Source organism: Notolepis coatsorum (genome assembly GCF_963971535.1).
Source record: "Notolepis coatsorum genome assembly, chromosome: 6".
In the NCBI taxonomy this organism is placed as follows: domain Eukaryota; kingdom Metazoa; phylum Chordata; class Actinopteri; order Aulopiformes; family Paralepididae; genus Notolepis; species Notolepis coatsorum.
In genome coordinates, this window is record NC_140170.1 from 44,095,728 (window position 1) to 44,119,880 (window position 24,153).

General features: G+C 44.0%; 1 protein-coding gene across 1 annotated transcript in view; it reads right to left on the bottom strand.

Moving 5' to 3' along the window:
• The window catches only part of ca5a (carbonic anhydrase Va), a 60,563-nt gene extending 38,752 nt beyond the window's left edge, over positions 1–21,811 (bottom strand). Inside the window, exon 1 of the mRNA XM_084316196.1 lies at positions 21,236–21,811. Coding sequence (XP_084172322.1) covers positions 21,236–21,386 — 151 coding nt within the window. The 5' untranslated portion in view covers positions 21,387–21,811. The remainder of the gene's footprint in view (positions 1–21,235) is intronic.
• Positions 21,812–24,153: the final 2,342 nt, after the last annotated feature.

Sequence of the window (24,153 nt, forward strand, 5' to 3'; positions counted from 1 at the left end):
CCCCACAATGGTGGAATGAACTACCCACCCCAGTTAGGACAGCCGAAACACGTCCAATCTTTCGCCGTCGACTAAAGACGCACTTCTTCAACCATTATCTGAATAAAAAATAAATAAAAAAATCTAACCCTAACTAACCGTACTGTCATGCACTTGTCCTAATAAACTAACCTACACTGTAGCACTCAACACTTTGATGAACATTGTTGCTCAGCTGATAGAGTTGTGCCCTTCCTGATGGCTTGTTGTACAGAACATGTAAGTCGCTTTGGATAAAAGAATCAGCTAAATGACTAAATGTAAATGTCAACACCAATATCGTGACCTTTCAAATTGGCCCTATATTTTGTTTTCAGAGCTGTCATGGATGAAAAGCCAGCTTCACACAGATACTGTATGTGGTGCTGAATGGTATCAACACCTTAACTGCTGCATCATGAGATACTTGGTGGGCCATGAGATGAGATACTTGGTACTCAGCACCACACTCTGAAACTAGCTCTCTAGGTGGTATCAGATGAGATTTCAAAGAGTTCTTCCAAGAGTTTGGATGGAGATGTGTCAGGAAGCTTTGTCTCAATGTTGTCTGTAAAGTATTTCTTTATCCAGAGTAACTTGGTGATCCTTTTCTGTGTTTTATTAAATAATGATTTTCAGATTTTGAGAAATGGTATTTTCATGGAGAACAGTGCAGCTGCAACAGATAGCACTTTAGTGATAATTTTCTGTAATCCAATTTTTTTTTTTTTTATAAATCTCAAGGCCCCCCCTGTCATGCCTCTGCGACCCCCCTGGGGGGCGCCACTTTGAGAAACACTGGGTTAATCAGATGTTTTTTTCATAGCAATCACAACGTGTCTGTGTGTGTGCGTGCCGTTGGCGCTGAGCAAGGCACGGATAAGAGATTTTTCAGCCCGCTTTTGTATCGTGCATAAGGACACATATACTATCGATAATCTAGCGTTTATTTGAAAACTATTCATAAATCAGCCGAAAAATTACGTGTTTTGTTTTGTGTATTCCACTAAATAGCTATTATCGCGTATTTCTCTGGAATGACTAGAATCTCCAAAACTATACTTGTATTCAAAACGGTATAAAACGGAAATGTACCGATGAAAAAACAATCCATTTCGTACATGTTGACTGCAAGCAAGTCATTGATAAGCGACGGGTGTATTAGACCCATAGCCATAATTTAAGATATTTTAAGCACTCGCAAATGTCCCCGTCCTCCCATTGGCGTGCTAGCCCTAATTTGGTCATATAGGGCCGGCGCAGAATGAGTTAAAGGAACATGCCAACATTTTGGGAAATTCGCTTATTTGCCATCTACCCTGGAGTTAGACAAGAAGATACATACCTTTTTCTTCTCTGTGCATGCAGTAGGAGTAGGAAGACACGCACCGTTAGCCTAGCGTCAGTCACTGAAAGTAGGTTCCTCCATTAGCCTAGTTCCCAACGTCTTCCTACTCCTACTGCATGCACAGTAGTAGGGCTGTCCCCGCCTAAGGATTTGGATGGTCGACTAGGATTGGCCAAAATTTGCCGTTATTGGTCGAAAAAAAAAAAAAAAAAAAAAGTATAATTTTAATTATTATTATTATTTTTTTTTTTATCATTCCATTTGGGCTGTGGGGGGTGCTTAATGTCTGAAGGAGTCGACTGAAGGCTTCTTGTCCTCTGCAAAAGCATGCAATTGGTCCACTGATGGATACATCTTGATATTTGTCTAGTCTAGTGTGTTCATTAGATGGGTGAAATCCTCTTTCAGTGCCTCTGTGCCTGTTTTCGTAGGCAGTTAGCCTCTGGTATGCGTGCCATTAGCGTTAGCCACGCTTCTAGGCCTCTTTTCTTTTGGAAAGAAAAAAAATAAAAAATAAAAAGATTTTTTTTTTTTTTTATTTGTATTATATTCGACTTAAGAGGTTGGCCAGTCGACTACGGCTCCTTCCGACCGATTAGTCGACTAATCGATTAATAGGGGTCAGCCCTAATGCACAGAGAAGAAAAAGGTATGCATCTTCTTGTCTAACTCCAGGGTAGATGGCAAATAAGCTAATTTCCCAAAATGTTGGAGTTTCCTGCTGCAGTAGGCAACTTTGGATAAATGATCCAAGAGTGAGTTTACCTGCCCAGCGGAAATAGAGCAAGCGCTGCATCACTTTTCAAATGTTTTCCATGGACACCAGCAGCTTTAACTCATTGACTGCCACCATAAGCTTTCGCCATCTTTACTAAATGGCGCCAGCGTTATTGACAATTTTAGCAATGTTTGTAGACCCATGGTGTGTTCTGTATTATAGCTATGGGGACAATAGTATGTATGGCTCATTTGACAGGCATTGTTCATAGTCCATTACTGACTAATTAGTTAATTTCTACACTGTAGTTTGTTACACGGTACACATTGCCCCATTTCCATAATAATCCAGTCTTTTTCCATAGATCGCGAGATATGACACATTATATGCTGTCATATCACTATAAAGTGAAGTCATCCTGTGACCTAGTACCATACAGTACTATGTGCTTTATTCAATGAAGGAGCAAATATAATATGGACGTTTCATAAGCAGAGCCTTATAAGGGCAGGACTAGAGGGTGATGATTTATATTTTCTTTGACAACACAACACTCAGTCCATTACATAATTTGTCACTGGCAAAGATTGGAGGCTTGGCCACAAGCAGCCCATACCGACGTAACAAGACGGACTCTGTCTGACCACTTTCAAGGAAAATAAAATAGCCTTTTCATAAGTCCTCGGCTTAACAAGGTCCCACAGAAAACCTTGTTCAAATTCAAAATGTACTCTGTTTATTGTGCTGGTTGAACACATAAAAGTGTTGGACTTCTAAACAGTTTTTTTCAACCATTTCTCTCATATTAACTGTGTCACTCTGGCTGACAGAAGATGAGGGACAAGACAAGGCCTTTATGTGTGTGTGTGTGTGTGTGTGTGTGTGTGTGTGTGTGTGTGTGTGTGTGTGTGTGTGTGTGTGTGTGTGTGCACCACCCTGTTTGTCAATAGAGGCCTTTCATGGAATGTGTGGAATGCTCATTTGTCCTCCATGTTGGAAGAGACAACGGTTGCTATGTGCAAAACAATGGTTGCTATGTTCTGATACTTGAGAAACATATCAACAAAAATGCAATAATGGATTCACCTCGACCGCCATTGGCAGATCCTTCCATGTGAACGCAGTCGCAATGGAATTAAATCAGAATTAAATAGATTAAATTGATTGACATTCATGCCTGGTCGAGGAAGAGCCCTTTAGTGGTGACCCCATGACCTTTCCTCTAACACCACCATCAGGCCAAACTTTCAATTTTCAAATGAGCATATCTCCCAGCGATGTGACTCCTCAAATCTACCTATGAAATCTGCCATATTGGATTTCCTTTTCTCCTACTCCCCCAAGCTTGTTCACCTGATTCTCACCAAACTGTGCCATCTGGGTAGAAACCGAACCATACGACCGCCAAATGCAATAGAATTTCAGAGAAACGCATACAACACTAAATAAAATGTTGAGGGGGCACAAATGCATACAAAGTCAAAGTAAAGATGCAAGCAAACAGACACAGCTTCGCTCTAGGCGGGGCGAATGGTGGTTGCTCAAGTTGAAAATATTTCAAGTAAAAAATATTTGTGTCCAAGAAATTTGCCAAGCGAGATGGAGCAAATATAGATACAGTACATCTGGAAAGTAACTTCTACACACAATACCCCATAATGACAAAATGAAAAGATTTTTTTGCAAATGTATTAAAAATAAAAATATTTAATATCACATGTACATAAGTATTCACACCCTTTGCTATGACACTATTGAGCTCAGGTCCATCCTGTTTCCTCTGATCATCCTTGAGATGTTTCTACAACGTGATTGGACTCCACCTGTGGTAAATTCAATTGATTGATTGGGCATGTGTAAAGGCACACACCGGTCTATAAGGTCCCACAGTTGGCGGTGCATGTCAGAGCACAAACCAAGCCATGCAGTCCAAGGAATTGTCTGTAGACCTCCGAGACAGGATTGTATCGAGGCACATATCTGGGGACGGGTACAAAAACATTTCTGCAGCATTGAAGGTGCCAACGAGCACAGTCGTCTCCATCATTCGCAAATGGAAGAAGTTTGGAACCACCAGGACTCTTCCTAGAGCTGGCCGCCCGGCCAAACTGAGCCATCGGGGGAGAAGGGCCTTGGTCAGGGAGGTCACTCTGAGGGCCCTTTCTCACTCACTCTATTCGTTTCTATTTCGTTCCGTTCTTCCCGTACCGAGATCTGATCCGAACTCCCCCCCCCCCCCTCTCCCCCCTCTAGTTTGTGTACACACTTCATTCTGGGTGCGCTCTGGATTTTGTTTACGGTTTGCGTTTTGAGCTTGTAAGCTTGCCGTAGTCGATGATGTCACGCTCGAAATGTAAACACAGGAAGTGTTCACACGGAGACTGGAGAATGGATGTTGATATAAAGATACAAATAACTAATAAATATGAAGTTATATTTGAACCTCTGTTGTCAAGCCTTGTCAATATAACCCACCCCCCTTTTCTCACGAATGGAACTCTGTTGTAGAGCCCGCTTTTGATCGTTTTGCAGCGTTAACAATAACGCTAAGCTAACGGCTAACGCTAACGTTACTGCAACATACTAGTAACATTGCTCGCATCTATTATATTGAATGTCATTGATCTACTGGTCGACCGAAAATGTAAACGGGAATGTCTTAACACGACTGCGGACTCTGGATGTTGATATAAAATGAACAAATTGCCAATAAATATGAAGTTATATTTTATCACGAATGGATGGTGTTGTAGAGTCCGCTTTTGAGCGTTTTGAGCGATCTACTGGTCGACCACGACCGACTTGTTGGGCACCACTGGTCTAATAGAAATAAATGCATTCGAACAATGTTATAGACATAGCAATGGCAAACAAAATTTATGACGTTATGTCAGCACCAGGCGCCACGCCCGTGAAAAGGTACAAGCTCGCAAAGCCACACCGACCCCGAGACCACCTCTGCCAGCTGGTCCCGTTCAGCGGGGGGTGAAACGATTCAGCGCCGACTCGCACCCCAAAAGGGGTGAGTGAGAACACTGCCCCCCGTGCTCCGGGACGGTGATTCGATACAAAAGGCTGAGTGTGAAAGCCCCCTGACAGAGCTCCAGTGTTCCTCTGTGGAGATGGGAGAACCTTGCAGAAGGACAACCATCTCTGCAACACTCCACCAATCAGGACTTTATGGTAGAGTGGCCAAGCGGAAGCCACTCCTCAGTAGGGATGGGTACCTTTCACATTTGAACCGATACCGGTACCTGTGAATCGATACCGGTACCCAACGGTACCTTTTATCGGTACTTTAGTCTCAAGAAATTTAATTTACCTACCTCAGTCGTAAAAGAAATAATCCAAACTTCAAATAACTACAATTTCGACAGTTTTCGGCTTGTCATTGCTCCGACTGCTTTGTTGTTGAATCAAGTCAAATCCTAGGTAAGCATATATTGTGCGTGTGAACGTTGACATGAAAAGAAAAAAGTTAAAAAAAATTAAAAATAAAGTAAAAAAAATTAATTAAAAAAAAATATTTTTTTTTATATTTTTTTCGGTTTCTCACTTGATTCGATACTCGGTAGTACCGACGTGTTTCGGTTCGGTGCCTCAAAAGTACCGAATTCGGTACCCATCCCTACTCCTCAGTAAAAGGCACATGACACGACAGCCCGCATGGAGTTTGCTAAAAGTCACCTAAAGGACTCTCAGACCATGAGAAACTAAATTGTCTGGTCTGATGAAACCAAAATGTAACTCTTTGGCCTGAATGTTTTTCAGCAGCAGGAACTGGGAGACTAGTCAGGATCAAGGGAAAGATGAATGCAGCAATGTAGAGAGAGATCCTTGATGAAAACCTGCTCCAGAGCTCCCTGGACCTCAGACTGGGGTGAAGGTTCACCTTCCAACAGGACAACGACCCTAAGCACACAGCCAAGATAACAAAGGAGTGGCTTCGGGACAAGTCTGTGAATGTCCTTGAGTGGCCCAGCCAGAGCCCAGACGTGAACCCGATTGAACATCTGTGGAAAGATCTGAAAATGGCTATGCACCGACGCTCTCCATCCAACCTGATGGAGCTTGAGACAATCTGCCAAGAAGAATGGGAGAAACTGCCCAAAAATAGGTGTGCCAAGCTTGTAGCCTCATACTCTAGAAGACTTGAGGCTGTAATTGCTGCCAAAGGTGCTTCAACAAAGTATTGAGGGTGTGAATACTTGTGTAAATTCTTTTACATTTTTAATACATTAGCAAAACATTTAAAACATTTTTTTTCACTTTGTCATTATTGGGTATTTATTGTGTGTAGAATTTTGACGAAAAAAATTATATTTAATCCATTTTGGAATGCCTGTAACATAACAAAATGTGGGAAAAGTGAAGGGGTATGAATACTTTCCGGATGCACTGTATATCTTAACAATGAATATGAAATAGACTGCTATGAATGCTCTGTGGCATTTAGTTTAGATATTGAATAGGTTACATTTAGAAATGGTCTAGTTTTTGCAAATGTCAACAACGCTACTGTTGAGACCAAACTCAAACTCACTAGCATGTTTTCATGCCAATTTAGCTAGTTATCAGCTTGTCTCTGAACACACTGTTACAATAGCAAGGAGGCCTGGGAAGTTTTGATTCATTTGGATCTGAATTTGATTGGGCTTAATGTACCGATCAATTAAAATATGCCGCGATCGGCTCAGATTCCAATTTGTTCGATCCAATTGGGACATCCAGCAGCATATGACCTAGTTTGATGTCTTGTTACTAGATCTAGTAAACAAGTCACAATGGAACAGTAATAGCACGCTTTTCTAATGTTTTGCCTACTCTACCATTGCACAGAAGTTAGGCGTTTTTCTTTTTTTTGTGTTACCAAATCTAATGGTTACAGGCAGGGCAGCCATGTTGGAAGAGAAAGAATTACAAACATTCTGTGAAAGGCCTCTAGTAAGTATGTAGCTGAAAGCTCTCTGAATATCTGATGGCCATCCTTTGTCTGGTTGTGTGTGGTAAATAAATAAATAATGCAAGAGTGTGTGCGTGTATAGTAACGTAAGTCATCAGATGAGCCGTGCAGCGTTTCCGTTAGCCGGTAATTACCGGTTTTTGACCGGCAAAATCTGTTGAAGTCCGACATATTTAATCTCTCCGGTCATAATGTCCGGTGAAAATAATTCCCTCTAAACACAATTAGATTATTTGAATTGTATTAAAATAGGCTAAAATTAAATAGCCTATGCGATGAACGAAACAAACAATCATTAAGCAGCCGGTCTAATAATGACATTGTCTTGTCAGCGCGAGCTGGCTGCTGATATATTTGCGAGAAGCAACCATCTGCCGGCCGGCAGGGTGCAGTACTCCAATTCAGCCATTGGCAATTCAGCTGTTGGGTGGGGGCGCTGCTGAGCGGTTTCCAGACCGGACCTAAAAACACTGCTGCTCCATGCTTCACGTAAATATATCAGCAGCCAGCTCGCGCTGACAACAGAATGTCATTATTAGACCGGCTGCTTGGTGAAGCAACGATGAAACAAATGATTGTTTCGTTCAGCGCATAGGCTATTTAATTTTAGCCTATTTTAATACAATTCAAATAATCAAATTGTGTTTAGAGGGAATTATTTTCACCGGACATTATGACCAGCACCAAGTCGTTGGGAGGTGGAGATATAAATCACGCAAACCCACGATAATGTTCAGTTCTTCGCTTGATATAATTAATATAAATGTCCAATATAACGGAATTCGTTAGCTCATAAAAATGTGATTATAACAGACTGCTGTTTATTAAGGTCGGGCAGACTGCCCACCGACACCTCAAGTCGGCAGCAGCACGAAGTCTCGAGGGACTTATTTTATTTGGAATATATTAATGACTGTATATACGCAAAAGTAGCCTAGTTTTAAGTTAAAATATTATAAATGCCTTGATGATGTCATTCTTTATATAGGCATATCAATTGTTTTTAAGCTCAATAAACTCTGACCGGAATTTATCCCATTTGTCCGGTAGATTGAAATCTACCGGACACTCAGACCTGCAAAAAAAAATTCTAACGGAAACCCTGGAGCCGTGTTCCACCGGCAAACATTAAAATATGACTAAATATGTATCAGATGTTAAAGCTGGAAAAAAAAAAAAAAGACAGGAATATACAACAAGCACGTCTTTGTCCATCTCATCTACCTGTATCTACCCATCTAGTGTCTACTACTGTATCTACCGGTCTACTACTGTCCTCAGTCCTTGCAACCTCCTTCGACAAGCTCTGTCCCCTCGTTGAGAAACCTGCCCGCCGTTCCCCACCCAGTCCATGGCTGACGGATGCAGTGAGAGAGCGGCTGAGAGGAAGTATAGAAAGTCACGCCTCATTGCTGACATCGACACATATCACAACCTCTTGTTAACATTCTCCAAAACCATTACTAATGCCAAAGCTTCTTTCTTTCACCATAGAATCGAGGCCTCTGCCAAGAATCTTCGCAAACCGCATGCTACCATGTCCTCCCTCCTCACCCCCCCCCCCCCCCCCCACCCCCTCCTCCCTCATCTTTCTCTGCCGAAGACTTCGCAATCTTCTTTGAGGAAAAAGTGGAGAACATCTGCAGCGCCTTCTCCCAACCCCCAACCATTCCAAATACTGAATCGAGAACCTCATCCTTCACTCTGTCATCTTTCTCTCCCATTACAGAAGCCGAGACCCTGACACTGGTAACGTCGAACCGTCCGACTACATGCCAGCTGGACCAGCTACCCTCCCCACTCCTCCAGACCATAGCACCAGACATCCTCCCATTCCTAACTGCAACCATCAACTCCTCACTCAACTCGGGGGTGGTCCCCACCTCCCTAAAACAAGCCAGAGTCACGCCCCTCATAAAAAAACCAACCCTGAACCCCACTATCGTCCTGTCTCTCTTCTCTCCTTCCTTTCTAAAACACTTGAACGTGCTGTATCCAACCAACTTACTGCTTATCTCTTACAGAATGACCTCCTAGACCAGGGGTCGGCAACCTGCGGCTCAGAGGCCGCATGCGGCTCTTTAGCCAATCAGCTGCGGCTCCCTGGCCCAAAAAAATATAAAAATTTAAAATTAAACTTTTTTATTTTATTTTATTTTAAATTTTGGAAATGAAAAAATATTTCATCAACTAAGATATTTAGTCAACAAAAATATTTCATCAACTAAAATATATACAGTACGTCACACCCTGCGCCTCTCCCTGCCCTCTGCAAGTGGCTAATCTTGAGTTTCCGACCCCCCAGTAAGCTAACCATGGATAAATCCAAAAAAAGGAAAATCTGAGGAAAATAGAGGGTTTAATTCAGCGAGGACAGATTAATTTGCTTTCACGACTAACTGTGCAGGCTTACCTGTATGCCTGATATGTGGTGCGAAATTTGCGAACAACGAAAAATTAACTTTTTATTTGATAGATTTTCCACAAATAAGGGAAGGACTCTAAGGGCTTGTGTCCATAGCGGACGTTTTTTTCAAGGCGACCGCTTTGAAAAAAAGGGAAAAAAAGCTCAAGAGCGTTATCCTGGGTCTCGCGACTGCCGCGGCTCCGCCCCTTCCTCGATGTTGATTACCTTGATGAGCGCGCTCCTTTCCAAAAGTTGAACTAGTTTCAACTTTATGCGCTGGGAGCGCTCCGCCCAAAAACGCAGCCGCCGAGAGCTCATAAACGCGAGGCGCGGCGCTGGGAAGAGGAGTGCGCCTGTAGCATAGAAATGAATGACAGGAAGGAGCTGACAACTCATAAAACGTCCGCTATGGACACAAGCCTTAATAGAGCTGCATAGTTCAGGGTTTTATTTCAAAGTAGGTCTACAGATGCCAGTGTTTTTTCTCCTTTTGTGTTTTATTTCAAAGTAGGTCTACACATGGTAGTCTTTTTTCAAAGTGGACTACTTTTTATTTTATAAATGTTCCACAAATAAAGGAAGGACTCAAATATACCTGAATAGTTCAGGGTTTTATTTCAAAGTCGGTCTACAGACACCAGTGTTTTGTCTCCTCTTCTGTGTTTTATTTAAAAATAGGTCTACACAGCCAGTCTTTTTTCTCCTCTTCATAAGAGTTTGAGGTTTTCCTTTGTTATAACAGGTAAAAACAGCAATAAAAAGTCAAATATTTTCTTTTTGTTGCTTTATAATCCCATTAATGCAACAAACTGTGTGCTATAAGTATAAAGTATAATAAATCGCAAATTACTTTGGGTATGTAATTGTCAGGTGTTTTATGCTAAATGTGGGGTATGCTTGGGGATATATAAAACGTTATACACGGTGTTAACTTCATTTTAAGGGTAAATAGGTTGTGCGGCACCCTGAGCATTTTATTTTGTGGGATGGGGGAAAAGTGGCTCTTTTGATTGCTGACCCGTCCTAGACCCTAATCAGTCTGGCTTCCGGACAGGCCACTCCACAGAAACGGCCCTCATTGCGGTCACAGAGGCACTTCACTTAGCAAAAGCGAAAGGCCTCTCCTCTGTCCTGATTCTCCTAGATCTATCTGCAGCCTTCGACACAGTCAACCATCAGATCGGATCCTCCTCGCGGCCCTCGCAGGAATGGGAGTGGCTGGCTCTGCGCCGACATCATACCTCAATGACTGCTCCTACCAAGTGTCATGGAGAGGGACCCTGTCGGCCACCCGCCCCCTGCGGACGGGTGTCCCCCAGGGCTTGGTCCTAGGACCCCTTCTCTTCTCCCTCTACACTAAATCACTGGGTAACATTATCACGTCTCATGGCTTCTCTCGTATCATTGTTATGCCGATGATACTCAACTCTTCCTCTCCTTCCCTCCCTCAGATATCCACGTCTCTGAGCGGATCTCGGCCTGTCTGTCCGACATCTCCGCCTGGATGACGACCAACCACCTCAAAACTGAACCTAAGCAAAACAGAATTGCTCCACCTGCCGGCCAAATCCTCCCCCCTGACCGACCTTTCCATCACAGTCGAGAATGCAGCTGTGACCGCGTCCCCGACCGCCAAGAACCTTGGTGTTGTCCTCGACGACCAGTTGAACTTCTCTGCTCACATCGCAGCGACAACCAGAACCTGCAGATTCCTCCTGAGCAACGTCAGAAGGATCCGCCCCTTCCTGACAAAAGAAGCCACCCAACTCCTCGTCCAATCAACAGTCATCTCCCGCCTCGACTACTGCAACGCACTGCTCGCTGGCCTCCCGGCCACTGCCACCAAGCCTCTTCAACTCATTCAGAACGCAGCGGCCCGCCTGATCTCAAACCTACCGAAGTCGGCCCATGTCACCCCACTTCTTAGGGACCTGCACTGGCTCCCCATTGCTGCACGTATCCGCTTCAAGGCCCTCGACCTAGCATACCATGTGGTAAAGGGAACCGCTCCCGCCTACCTCCGGTCAATGGTCTCTAACTACACACCCTCAAGACACCTACGCTCTGCATCTTCTGGCCGCCTCAGACCTACTCCTATCCGAGCTCCGGGAGGGTCATCAAAGAGAAGTCGCCTATTCTCAGTCCTTGCCCCACAATGGTGGAATGAACTACCCACTAGGGATGGCCTGGGTACCGAATTCGGTACTTTTGAGGTACCGAACCGAAACACGTCGGTACTACCGAGTATCGATTCAAGTGAGATACCAAAAAAGAAAAAAGAAAATAATTTACTTTTTTTTTTTTTTTTTTTTTTTTTACCTTTTTTTTTTTCATGTCAACACGCACAATATATGCTTACCTATGATTTGTCTTGATTCAACAACAAAGCAGTCGGTGCAATGGCAAGCCGAAAACTGTCGAAATTGTAGTTATTTGAAATTTGGATTTTTTTTCACGACTGAGGTAGGTAAATTACATTTCTTGAGACTAAAGTACCGAAGAAAAGGTACCGTTGGGTACCGGTATCGATTCACAGGTACCGGTACCGGTTCAAATGTGAAAGGTACCCATCCCTACTACCCACCCCAGTTAGGACAGCCGAAACTCATGCAATCTTCCGCCGTCAACTTAAGACGCACTTCTTCAACCATTATCTGAAATAATAATATTAAAATAAATATATAAAAAAAACTCTAACCCTAACTAGCCTTACTGTCATGCACTTGTCCTAATAAACTAACCTACACTGTAACACGCAACACTTTGATGAACATTGTTACTCAGCTGATAGAGTTGTACCCTTCCTGATGACTTGTCGTACAGAACTTGTAAGTCGCTTTGGATAAAAGCGTCAGCTAAATGACTAAATGTAAATGTACTGTGTAAGAAGTAAGATAAACTCAGTTAGACCTACCAGTTGGATGTGCTTGACTAAAGCTGGCTGTTCCACCATAAGCCCATGCAGAACACATCTTAATAATATTCTCAACTGGTAGGTTATATGGCTACACTACAGGAATTGATAAGATAGGACAACACTATGGAGCAAATACCTAATGGGGGGGGGATTAATAAAATTAGGAGAAGCGGGCGATGGCTAGGCCTAAAAAAAAAGAATGGTTTGTTTCCGGTTGCCGACCGACCCTGCCGATTTAGGTGCGACCCAATATATTTTATGAGTTTTTTAAAAGATTTATTAAAAAAATAAATAAAAAATCATTTTCCTTTTTTATTTTTATTTTTTATACAGTTTCATAGAAATCTTAGTCAAACCTTTAGTATTATGGATATTAAACATGCTGGCAGAGTACATGCATCCATGTTGTTGTGAACATTTTAATTAAATAAAGAAATTCCCTATGCATAGTCGCCGTGGGAAAGAATAAAATAAAAAATTTAATAAAATAAATTCCCTACCTACCCATGGCCTTAACTGACAACCAACAGGAAACAAACAATATTTTTGCCCTATGCATTGTATTTGCAACCCTAGCTATACGATTGCAGGCAAAGCAACTTGCTGCACCTGTTGCGCGTATCGCTCACGCTGAAAGAATATAATCACATGCACCAATCGCCTGCTAGAGAAAGCACAAGACGCCGAAACGTCCATCCAAGGTTCCCTTCACGAAACCCAGCAGGGTGGAAAAGCATAATGCGTTATAACTAGAGTTACAAAGCATAGCAATCATTATGTATAGATATATATGTTTATTTGAATTTCTAATTTTACAAACAATTAGTGCTGAATAAAAATGATATTAAGAATTACAAAAACAAAGAAGGTACATTACATAAATACACACACACTTGCATAAAAACAATAGAACACATAATACATTTCCAGTTTAAGGTGCTGCATAACATCTCTGATCAGCGTAGTGCAAGTGGGAGGTTGTGCCTGTTTCCAGTTCAATAGAATTAATCTGCATGCTAAAAGGGTTATGAACTTCGCCACAGTGGAAGTGGGTCCTCTAAGAGGACTGTCCTCTACCAGTACCCCAAATACAGCCGACACTGGGTCACTGGGTCGCTTATAGCTTATCCGCAACAGTAAGTGACTTCCGGGGTAGGCCTGATTGGCCCCGACAGGCACGTGACGCGCAACTTTCTCTGCCGCGCGGCACGCTCCGCAGAGCGGAGCGGCAGAGCTTGCGGAATGATGTAACCGTCCAAATCCGCTATGACTTTCATTCGGCGCTTCAGCTCACCTGGCAGAGCAGCGGTCCTGCGATCCTGCGGTCCGTTGTTGACGAGTTCGAATCCCATCAAATTTATTTTTTTTAACGTGATTTTTTTTTTAACGTGTATTCTTTCGCCGGTTAAGGTTAGGCATGGTTAAGGTTAAGGTTAAGGTTAGGCATTGTTTCGGAGTTGGTTAAGGTTAGAACGGTTAAGTTTAGGCGCTGTTAAGGAGCTGGTTAAGGTTAGAGTTTGTCTTAGAGAATGGCAATATTCTTTCTATGGTTAAGGTTAGGCATGGTTAAGGTTAAGGTTAAGGTTAGGCATTGTTTCGGAGTTGGTTAAGGTTAGAACGGTTAAGTTTAGGCGCTGTTAAGGAGCTGGTTAAGGTTAGAGTTTGTGTTAGAGAATGGCAATAGACAGCCTATTTCCGCGCGACAGCTCTCAGCAGCCTCGTTGCGCGTCCTGAGTTTGCCGCGTCACGTGCCTGTCGGGGCCAATCAGGCCTACCCCGGAAGTCACTTACTGTTGCGGAACAGTTACAGGCCACTGGGTCAGGTGTGGAGCCCTGATCAAGTCTGCTGGACACAAGAAGGGATCCAATGAAACACCTTGTAGCCATACTGAAAACCCCAGGGGGGGGAGCAAGGGGTAAGAGGACTATTCAAGATTCAAGATTCAAGATTCAAGAGTTTTAATTGTCACGGTATACAGGTATACAATGAAATGCGGCTGGTCTTGACTATGAGGATAGGTTTAGATTAATACGTCTTTTCAGAAAAGATGTCCATCTGTAGGGCGGATGGGTGGCGCAGCGGACATTGCGCTCGTCACCAACGCAAGAGACACCGGGTTCGACTCCGGCTGTCGGTGTTGCCTCCGGCTTGGGCCAGCCGTCATACTAACTCAATTGGCAGAGTTAGCGGGTGGAAGTCGATGGGTGGTAATCTGGACGTTGTGGACAGCGACTCCTACACGTCGGTTGGGGGACGCCTGCACAAGCAGAGACAGGAAATGGCGTGGGTAGTGTGAGCCTCCCACACGTGACGTTACACCTCGCCAATGAGAGTCCGAGCTGGCAGGTGAAAATATGTGACAGGCTGCCTCCTTGTGTACCGGAGGGGACACGTGATGCAAGGCTTCTATCCTCCCTACGACCGGCCAGTGGGGGGCATATGCGAGCAACGTTCAAGACAGGTGAGGGAAGAATTGGCACATTGGAATTTGGGATGGGAGAAAAATAGAAAAAGAAAAGGAGAAAAAGTGGATAAAAAAAAGAAAATATGTCCATCTATACTAGCTCTCCTGAAAACATATAACAAGACCTTTCATTAGTGTGTATTAGGGCCAGGGGGCGAAACTAGAGCCCGCCAAGCGACATTGGCGCTCAGTTTTTACGTTTGGCGCCTCCCACTGAGAGGTCTGCCCGCCGTGTGGCGTGTAATCAATCAATCAAGTTCATAACGATACTCTTATTTTGAAAATCTGTGCGGGTCTCATTTCCACCGCAAGCGCATCTCCAGTCATAATATCGATGGCTCCGGCAGTTAGCAACATTCGGTTCGTATTAGGGGTGGACGGTATGGTCTAAAATGTATATCACGGTATAATTTGAAGCATAGACGGTAACGGTATATATCACGGTATCATCGTTTTTGATTAAAAAAAAATTATTTTATATAATTTCTTTTTTGTTTTTTTTTTATAAAATATATATATTATATAATTAGACTTGTACTGGTATTATCTGCGAGACATCGCCACCACGCAACAAGCTCCACTGTCTGTGTGTACTCTAGTAGCCTCCAGCTACGGCCAGGATTCTCCGGAGCTGCACCTGGACCTATACTCGAGTAGCCTCGAGCAGAGCTACGGCCAGGATTCTCCGGCGCTGCACCTGGACCCTATTGTATTGGTATTATAACGTTAGCAAGCCCTCAGCTCGAATACGCATCGAATCAGTGTTATAAGACATTGATATCATGAGCTATCTGTAGCTACTGCATATATAACGTTAATACAACGCCTCAGTGAATTATTTAGTTCAATGGGACATTTCGTTTTGAACGGTGAACTAACTTGCGTTAACGTGAGCTAACAGGTAGCATACACGTCTCTAGTACTAGACTTTGTGGAGCGTTTGTTGATGTCAGGAGCTATCGGTAGCTGGCCGACTAGATACCGTTCGGTTAGACAATGCCCCATCATGTATTAAACTAAAAGTGAATAGTTGACTGGGTCATTTTGTAACGGTAGCTAAGCTAACGTTAGCTCAGGGAGACGCCGACAGCTCCCGTGTCCCGTCCCACTAGACTACTAGACCCGTGTTTACATGCGTGCGGTAGGGGCTGGCACGCCCACTGCGCGAAGCCTCCTAAATAACTTTTTCCAGTTCGCACATATCTATTATCTATGACTAATTCTATCTATTTTTAGGGGCAAATGCGAGTGAAATAGTCGCGCTGTGGTTACATGACGTCATTGCTATTTTAGAGCTGCACTACCGGTTACACGGTATACTCAAAATCCATACCGTAGAGCAAATTCATACCGTTTATACCGTATACCGTTTATACCGTCCACCCCTAGTTCGTATGATACTCTTATTTTGAAAAAACGAGTCATATCCTCCCAGCCCTGCAGCGGGATACTATTGGCTTCTGCTCGTATCAACACAGAGGCAGTCTGTTCTAGTCTAGAGCGGACCTCCATGAGCTACCGTTACTGTTTAAACAATGACCCAGTCAACTATTCACTTTTAGTTTAATACATGACGAGGCATTGTCTAACGGTATCTAGCTGGCTAGCTACTGATAGCTGCTGATATCAACAAATGCTCCAGCAATAGTCGACTCGAGTGCATAATACCTCCGTTCCCTCGTTAGCTAGCTCACTTTAGCTAGCTCACGTTAGCTAGCTCACGTTAGCTCTATATGTCCCAGTAAACGAAATTGTCTTAACGTTATCTAGCGGGCTAGCAGTAGCTACAGATAGCTCCTGATATCAATGTATTATAACATTGATTCAATGCGTATTCTAGCTGAGGGCATGTTGAATGTGATTTGACCAAAGAACCGTAACATTATACCAATAGGGTCCAGCTGCAGCGCCGGAGAATCCTTGCATGCTGAATGTAGGTTCTAGCTGAATATAGGGTCTAGCTGTAGCGCCGGAGAATCCTTGCTGGAGCTGGAGGCTACTCAAGTATACGTACAGTGGAGCTGTTTGCAGATAGCGAGCATTTTGACTTATTGCGTGGTGGCGATGTCTCGCAGATAATACAACTACAAGTATGATTATATAATATATATTTTATTAAAAAAAATGTTTTATATAAAATATATATATTTTTTTTTAATCAAAAAAATTTGGCAGGTAAGAAATATGCTTGGCGGGTAGATTCTTCCCATCTACCCGCCACTGGCCGGTGAGTCAAAAAGTTAATTTCGTGCCCTGATTAGGGCTGACCCCCATTAGTCGATTAGTCGACTAATCGGTCAAAAGGAGCCGTAGTCGACTGGCCAACCTCTTAGTCGAATATATAAAAATTAAAAATTAAAATTAAATATTATCATATATTTATTTTTTTTAATTTTTTTTATCATTCTTTCCAAAAGAAAAGAGGCCTAGAAGCGTGGCTAACGCTAATGGCACGCATACCAGAGGCTAAAGTCTGCCTACGAAAACAGGCACAGAGGCACTGAAAGAGGATTTTAACGACTAGACAAATATCAAGATGTATCCATCAGTGGACCAATTGCATGCTTTTGCAGAGGACAAGAAGCCTTCAGTCGACTCCTTCAGACATTAAGCACCCCCCACAGCCCAAATGGAATGATACAAAATTTTTAAAAATGTAAAGAAAATTTAAAATATTATACTTTTTTTTTTGTCGACCAATAGTCGACTAACGCCAAATTTTGCCCAATCATAGTCGACCATCCAAATCCTTAGTCGGGGACAGCCCTAATGTGTATAGTACTTGAGTCCTAACAGCTTGTGCCCGTGTACGGTCAATGGAGAAGATTAATTGGGCACTCTACAAACTGCATCATGTAGGCAACACAGTGAAAAACTGGTGAAACGTAAAAAATATTTGTTGAGCTTTTCAGACAAGTCAGAGCTTCGCAGGCCAGTCAGAAGAATCAACAGGCTGGGGATTAACAAAGGACATACAATATTGCCCAAGAAAGACACTGGGAATAATGTTATGAAGCAGAAAGAGGCAGATGAGACAAATGAACAAAATGGAATGCACGCTTTTTATTGCCATTCTCTGAGTAGTGTTGATGATCAATAAAGATGATTGATGACGAGCATATCACTGTAAGCTAGTGGGCATTTGTACTGTGAAATGAGGATGGTCAATTATAAGTTCCATCGTTGTGGGCATATAGTGTTTACTTGGCTCGTCATGTCAGAAGATGCAACAACATTTTCTGCAACATGGTGTTTTGGAAGCGAGAGTGGGTGTCTGCATCATCGTTTTCACAATCTCCGTCTCGGCCTGTCCATACCACCACGCAACCCCAGATTTAGCAAATGAAGGCGGGGTCGGCAGAGTCTTCCAAAGACACCGGAGCTCAAAGACACCGGAGAAGTGGGGCCGCCTAGGCGCAGGGTGCCTCTCCCTCTGGAGAAACAGGGCAGGGCCAGGAGACCGGCTAGATGGGTTGCGTGAATATTTTAGGCAACCAACTTGTGTTTAGCGTTTCTCTGATTGGCCACTACGCCCATGTGACCGCAGCAGCGCGAGAGAGCTGCAGCGCGGAAATAGGCTGTCTATTGCCATTCTCTAAGACAAACTCTAACCTTAACCAGCTCCGAAACAGCGCCTAAACTTAACCCTTCTAACCTTAACCAACTCCGAAACAATGCCTAACCTTAACCCTAACCTTAACCAACTCCAAAACAATGCCTAAACTTAACCTTAACCTTAACCAACTCCGAAAGAATATTGGCATTCTCTAAGACAAACTCTAACCTTAACCAGCTCCAAAACAGCACCTAAACTTAACCCTTCTAACCTTAACCAACTCCGAAACAATGCCTAACCTTAACCCTAACCAACTCCGAAACAATGCTTAAAGTTAACATGCCTAAACTTAACCGGCAAAAGAATGCATGTTAAAAAAGAAAATAAATAAATTAAGGGAATCGAACTTTTCGGACCGCAGGATCCACAGCAAGGCGGCGCTACCAGTTGAGCTAGTTGTCGATGTTAAAAGAGGGGGGATTACTGCTACATAATGCTGCCGCGACAGAGCTCCGCGGCAGAGCGGAGCGGCACGCAAGTTGGGCGTGGCTAGACACAAGTTGGTTGCCTTTAATATTTAGGCAGGGTTATGTACTGTCTGTATGTAACTGGCATAGAACAGAGTCTGGAATCCTGTCTGGCAGAGGTGGGAGGAGGATTGGCATCCTCTGCGCTGAGGTTGAGACAAGAGAGAAGCTCTCCGACATGTAGCGATGGGTTGCAAACGCAGCCGGCCTTCAACTGGGTCTAGAATCCTGGAAGAGACCATTCACAACCTGGCCAAAGCTGGCTCGGACTGTTGTGTCATCATGGCTTAGCTTGTATACCACAGTTAGTGTGAATTTTGAAAGGTTGCCTAGCAACCGGAGAGTTTACAATAAACGCAATGGAGACACAAACCCAACCATACCATACCATGCAAGACCATGGCTAGCCCCAGCCAAGCTGAACATAGCTAATGGAGACAAGGCATAACACTCCAGCTGTGGGCGAGACTCGAGCGAAGGTGTGCTGGTGATAAAAATCTAACGGGATGTCTCAGCCTCAACGGCCATCATGAGGCCCCTATGGAAAAGGGGAGGACAAGGCTTTGGGGGAAGCCACACTCCCTGAGGCGGGAGGCAGCGAGGAGACACTTGGGTCGTCAAGTCGCGGTGCTCCAACGGGAACGCGAACGAGAACCGTGTTGGGTGAACATGGAGGGGCCACATAGAAGAATGCTGCTCGCCAAAGCACTTCCAAGCATCTGATGTGTATCACCAGGTCCAGACAAACCCACAAGCGGCAGCTCTGGGTCCTGAAAAGCACCGTCGGTGATAGTCATCAGTGTGAGTGTCCATGCAGGGTCTTGGAAATTACAGAAGGAAGTTTCAAATCTCAAGAGTGACCCTGCAGAACAAGTCCTTGGCATGAAAGGAACAGAAGCTTGTTTGGGTATTTTACAAGTTGCATGGTGTGGAGACTCCTCTATAAGCCCTTATGTAGCCATGGGTCTCTAGGCCATTATACAGGGCACTGGTCCCTCTCTTCTTTAACACTTTGAGTGCCAGCGACGCTTTATGTTCATGTTGACCGTTGAATGCCAGCAATGCTATATAGCGTTTGTTTGTTTTTTTTTTTAAATGTATTAGCGATTTGAATTCATATTTCATCAATCTAGCCTCCTGCTAGTGCAGCAACCTCTCTCTGAGCTCCATTGGGAAAATACCGCCCCCTATCGTCTCTCCCTGTGTAACTGCACCCCATTGGATTAGACTGAGGGGGGGGGGATCCAGTTTCCTCATTTTACTTTTCCGGCAAGCCATCTGAAGACATCGAAGTGATTGCCGAGCCGGAAAACAGCGTGGAATACATATTTACAGTACCCAGCGCTGAATCAATAAACGCGATCGATATTTGGAATGGCGATCAGGAATTGGAATAATCTTTTTGGAGAACATCTGATCTGAGGTAAGGAATCTATTTTACCAGTCTTAGGATAATCGGATCTGTTTTCACAGAGATATCAGCATTTGCCCTATGTGTGTGTGTGTGTGCGCGCTGATCAGGAAATGAGAATAGATTTTTCAGCTCGCTTCTCTAGCGTGCATAAGTACACATATACTATCGATAATCTAGCGTTTATTTGAAAACGATTCATAAATAGGCCGAAAAAGGACAACGTTTTTTGTGTATTCCAGAATATGCCAGTAAATGCTGTTTATCACGGAATCTTTATATTTTCCTGAAACTTTCAAGAAAACGAGGGCTTTTCAAAATGCTATAAAACGGAAATGAACCGATTAAAAAACAATCCGTTTAGACAATGTTGACTGCAAACAAGTCATTGATAAACGAAGGGCAGATTAGACACATAATTTAAGACATAGATTATGCGTTCACAATGCTATCATTGAAGTGGGTGCTGGCATTCAACCATGTTTTACCATGTTAACCAGTGGCATCCAAAGTGTTAACAATTGTATTGAGCTGTACTGTACTGTACCCATTCTGCAATCTGTTAATAAAGTTTTCAATCAATCAGTCAAACCACAATAAACTACGTCTAATCCCAATCCAGTGATGTGGAAAATCCAGACCCACGTTTTAAGCATGCTTTGTGATGAAAACAATGTACTGTGGTGGTGGGTGGATTGCTCGCTTTAATGTCTACTCTACTAGCCTCACTGCATTGACCTACATACTACTACTATCATTGTATGCTTAAAATAAAATAAACATATGCCGTTTGAAGCAGCTTTGTGAGCTGAAAAGTGGGCGGCTGCTGGCAAGATGATGCATGTCCTAAATGTAAACGTCCACGTATTGTACAGCTAAACATTAGGTTATAAAACGCCACTTACTCTGTGAGAGGACATACTTGCTGGAACACGCCGTGAGGCTGCATCTCCTGACGGGGACGAATCGCTGTTGACTACTGGCTTGTTGTCTGGCGACGTGTCGCTGCAGCTGGCGAGTCAGCGGCCGAACTATCGACGACAAGATAATCACCATATTGATCCAACTTAGATGAGCCCAACGTTACCGTTCGTTCGCTATATAAATAATATAACGTCGTCACTTGTAGAGAAGACACGGACGGAACTCGGATGATGAACCAGTGTTAGCTGCGTAGAAATGTAAGACTGGAAGTTTTTTTTTTTTTTTTTTTAATGTATGTTTTTTATAAGCTATAGCCTTCAACCCGACAAAAACCTTGTTGTTTCCAGGCCAGCAGACACAAAACTATTCGGTTGACTCCTCTCCTCTCTCTCTCTCTCTGATTGGTGGGCAGGCTGTTTCCTCGGTCAGTTCTGCATAATAATAATAATAATCCAACCGGTCCTTCTTCTTCTTCGACTATTATTGCCCAGCAGCCGAGACCTGCCTTTTGCTTGTGCACACACTTCATGGATGACCAAATAGCATGATATCCTCTATCCTCCACGGCGAATGTATGAGAAAATGTTTACTCGGCTGATTCTATATTACAATGCTCGGCCGTCAGTAGGGTGGGGCCGTGGGGGGGTCGCCAGCCACATGCTGAGCCAACCAACGGTCCCCCCGTGAGGGGCGTTTGTGATGATGCCGCACAGCACATTATTCGAGTAGGGTATATCTGCAGAGCCGCAAGCCCAACGTCTGGGCGGGGCTTCGTGGCTTGTACTCGGTTTGAGACGGAACTTCGGGGCTTGTACTCGGTTTGACTGTGCGTGGGCGGGGCGTCGGGGCTTGTACCTTGTGTTATAAGATTATGGTCTGCTCCTTAAAGAGTGAGGCACACTGGGATACAGGTGGGCGAAGCAAGGAGTGGATAGTGTGATGAGACTGTGTACGCAGGAACGACAGAAGCAGGTAGCTTGTTGTGACATATAACGTTAATCAACAGCATGATATGAAGAATACAATGGAAATAAATGCCCAGTCCTGAAGATAACGGTTTCCAGTGGTTTACTGTCACCACCACACATCTAGAGGGAATTACCCCGAAGTCTGGACAGTACGAAGTACGAGATCTGTACATGACCACTTCGGCCCTAGAGTGAAGAGAACACTATCCTGTACTCTTACTAAGGTAACGTTCGAGTTAACACAGAAAAAGGTAACATTGGAACTTGAGTCCGGGATATGAAAAATCCTGATTTCATCAGTGAGTTGTAAACTATGGAAACGTATAGTTAGCTCATGCTAACTCATGCTAACGGACGCACGAGGCAATTTCGTCAGTCAATGAACTGAGTTGAGATGATGACGGCCCATGGAAGTAACGTTGACGGGGAAATGACCAACTATAAAGAGCAAGTGATCAACTACTCTAACCCATTCATGTTAACCCCCACAACTACAACCATGTACTCTGTCTGATGTCGCTAACCTGAGACATGAAATTGATTACCAACATGGACAAAGCCTCAACCCGTTCATAACAGAGGATCGCCAGCTGTCCCCTACTGCTGCAATGTCAAACCCATTTTACTGCACATAATAAACAACCATTGATAATGGCCAGTGACAATTACCCACATGCTCATCTGTCGTTGTCAAGCACAAACCCTTTTGATCATATGAATGATCAAAGTATGAGAGACAGTGGCATTGAAATGCAGCAAAGTCATTATGGAACTGAGCCTCCTCATATGAAGATGTTGTATGGACAAATGCATTCAATGACCATAGGAGATGCAGCTACCCATAACATTAACCCCTGCATTGCTGCTAAACCTGCAGCCTTTATGGAGAGCACACCTATGAACAATGTGACAAGTCTATTCCCCACATATAGAACCTGCACCCCTGCTTTCCACCCCTGTGACACCGGGTGTGTGTTCCCGTCAGGTACAGCCAGAGGGCGCTGTACACCACAGGCAGAGTACACCGGCCCATGGAGGTAATGAAGCTGTGACTTATGGCTATGATCAGTCCCAGTGCGGTACAACCTGTCTTCAGACAGCGAGGATGACAGTGTTCAGCGAGAGAGGATTCCTACACTACGACCGGGTCAGTATGATGGCACCACACCATGGAAGGAATTCTTGCAGCGCTTTGAGAGCTGTGCTAAGGCTAATCGCTGGTCAGAGAACACTATGGCTGTCCAGTTGAGGTTCTGTCTCGTAGGTGCAGCAGGAGCAGTGGTCCACCGCAACCCAAGGTCAGCACGCTGGGACTACAGAGACATTGTTGAGGAGGTGGAGGTTGCTTATGGCCCATCATCAGAGTATGCAGTGGCTGTTGCCATTGAGTTAAGGCAACGAATCCGCCTGCCAGGTGAGGCACTACACATCTTGAGGGACGACATATATGAGAAAGTGTCTATTGCATACGCTGACCGTTCTGAAAAGGAGCAGGATGCTAATGCTATGGGGGACGCCAACATTATTCAGAAGCTCCTAGAAGACCGACCTCGCACATTAGCCCAAGCTTACGACATTGCTCGTCGTTATGAAACTACCAGGAGAGCAGCTACCAGCGTTGCACAGCTCATGCAGACTGGAGCACGGAATGTATCTGAGCTGAGAACCAGAATGGCTATGGTGCACGATTATGCCCACTCTGATGAAGCTGAGGGAAATAATGGTGCAGCACCAGCACCCACAAAGCAGAACCACCCGCGCAATACAAACAAAGGAGACAAAAAGATACAAATTGGGATAGCATCCGCTGTCACAACTGCTCGGGTATTGGACACATGTGGCGTAATTGCCACTCTCTAACAAACCCAACTAAGCTGCAGGCGGACACAGTTTCGAATGTCTCCAAAAAAACAAAATGCACGCAGTGGTAA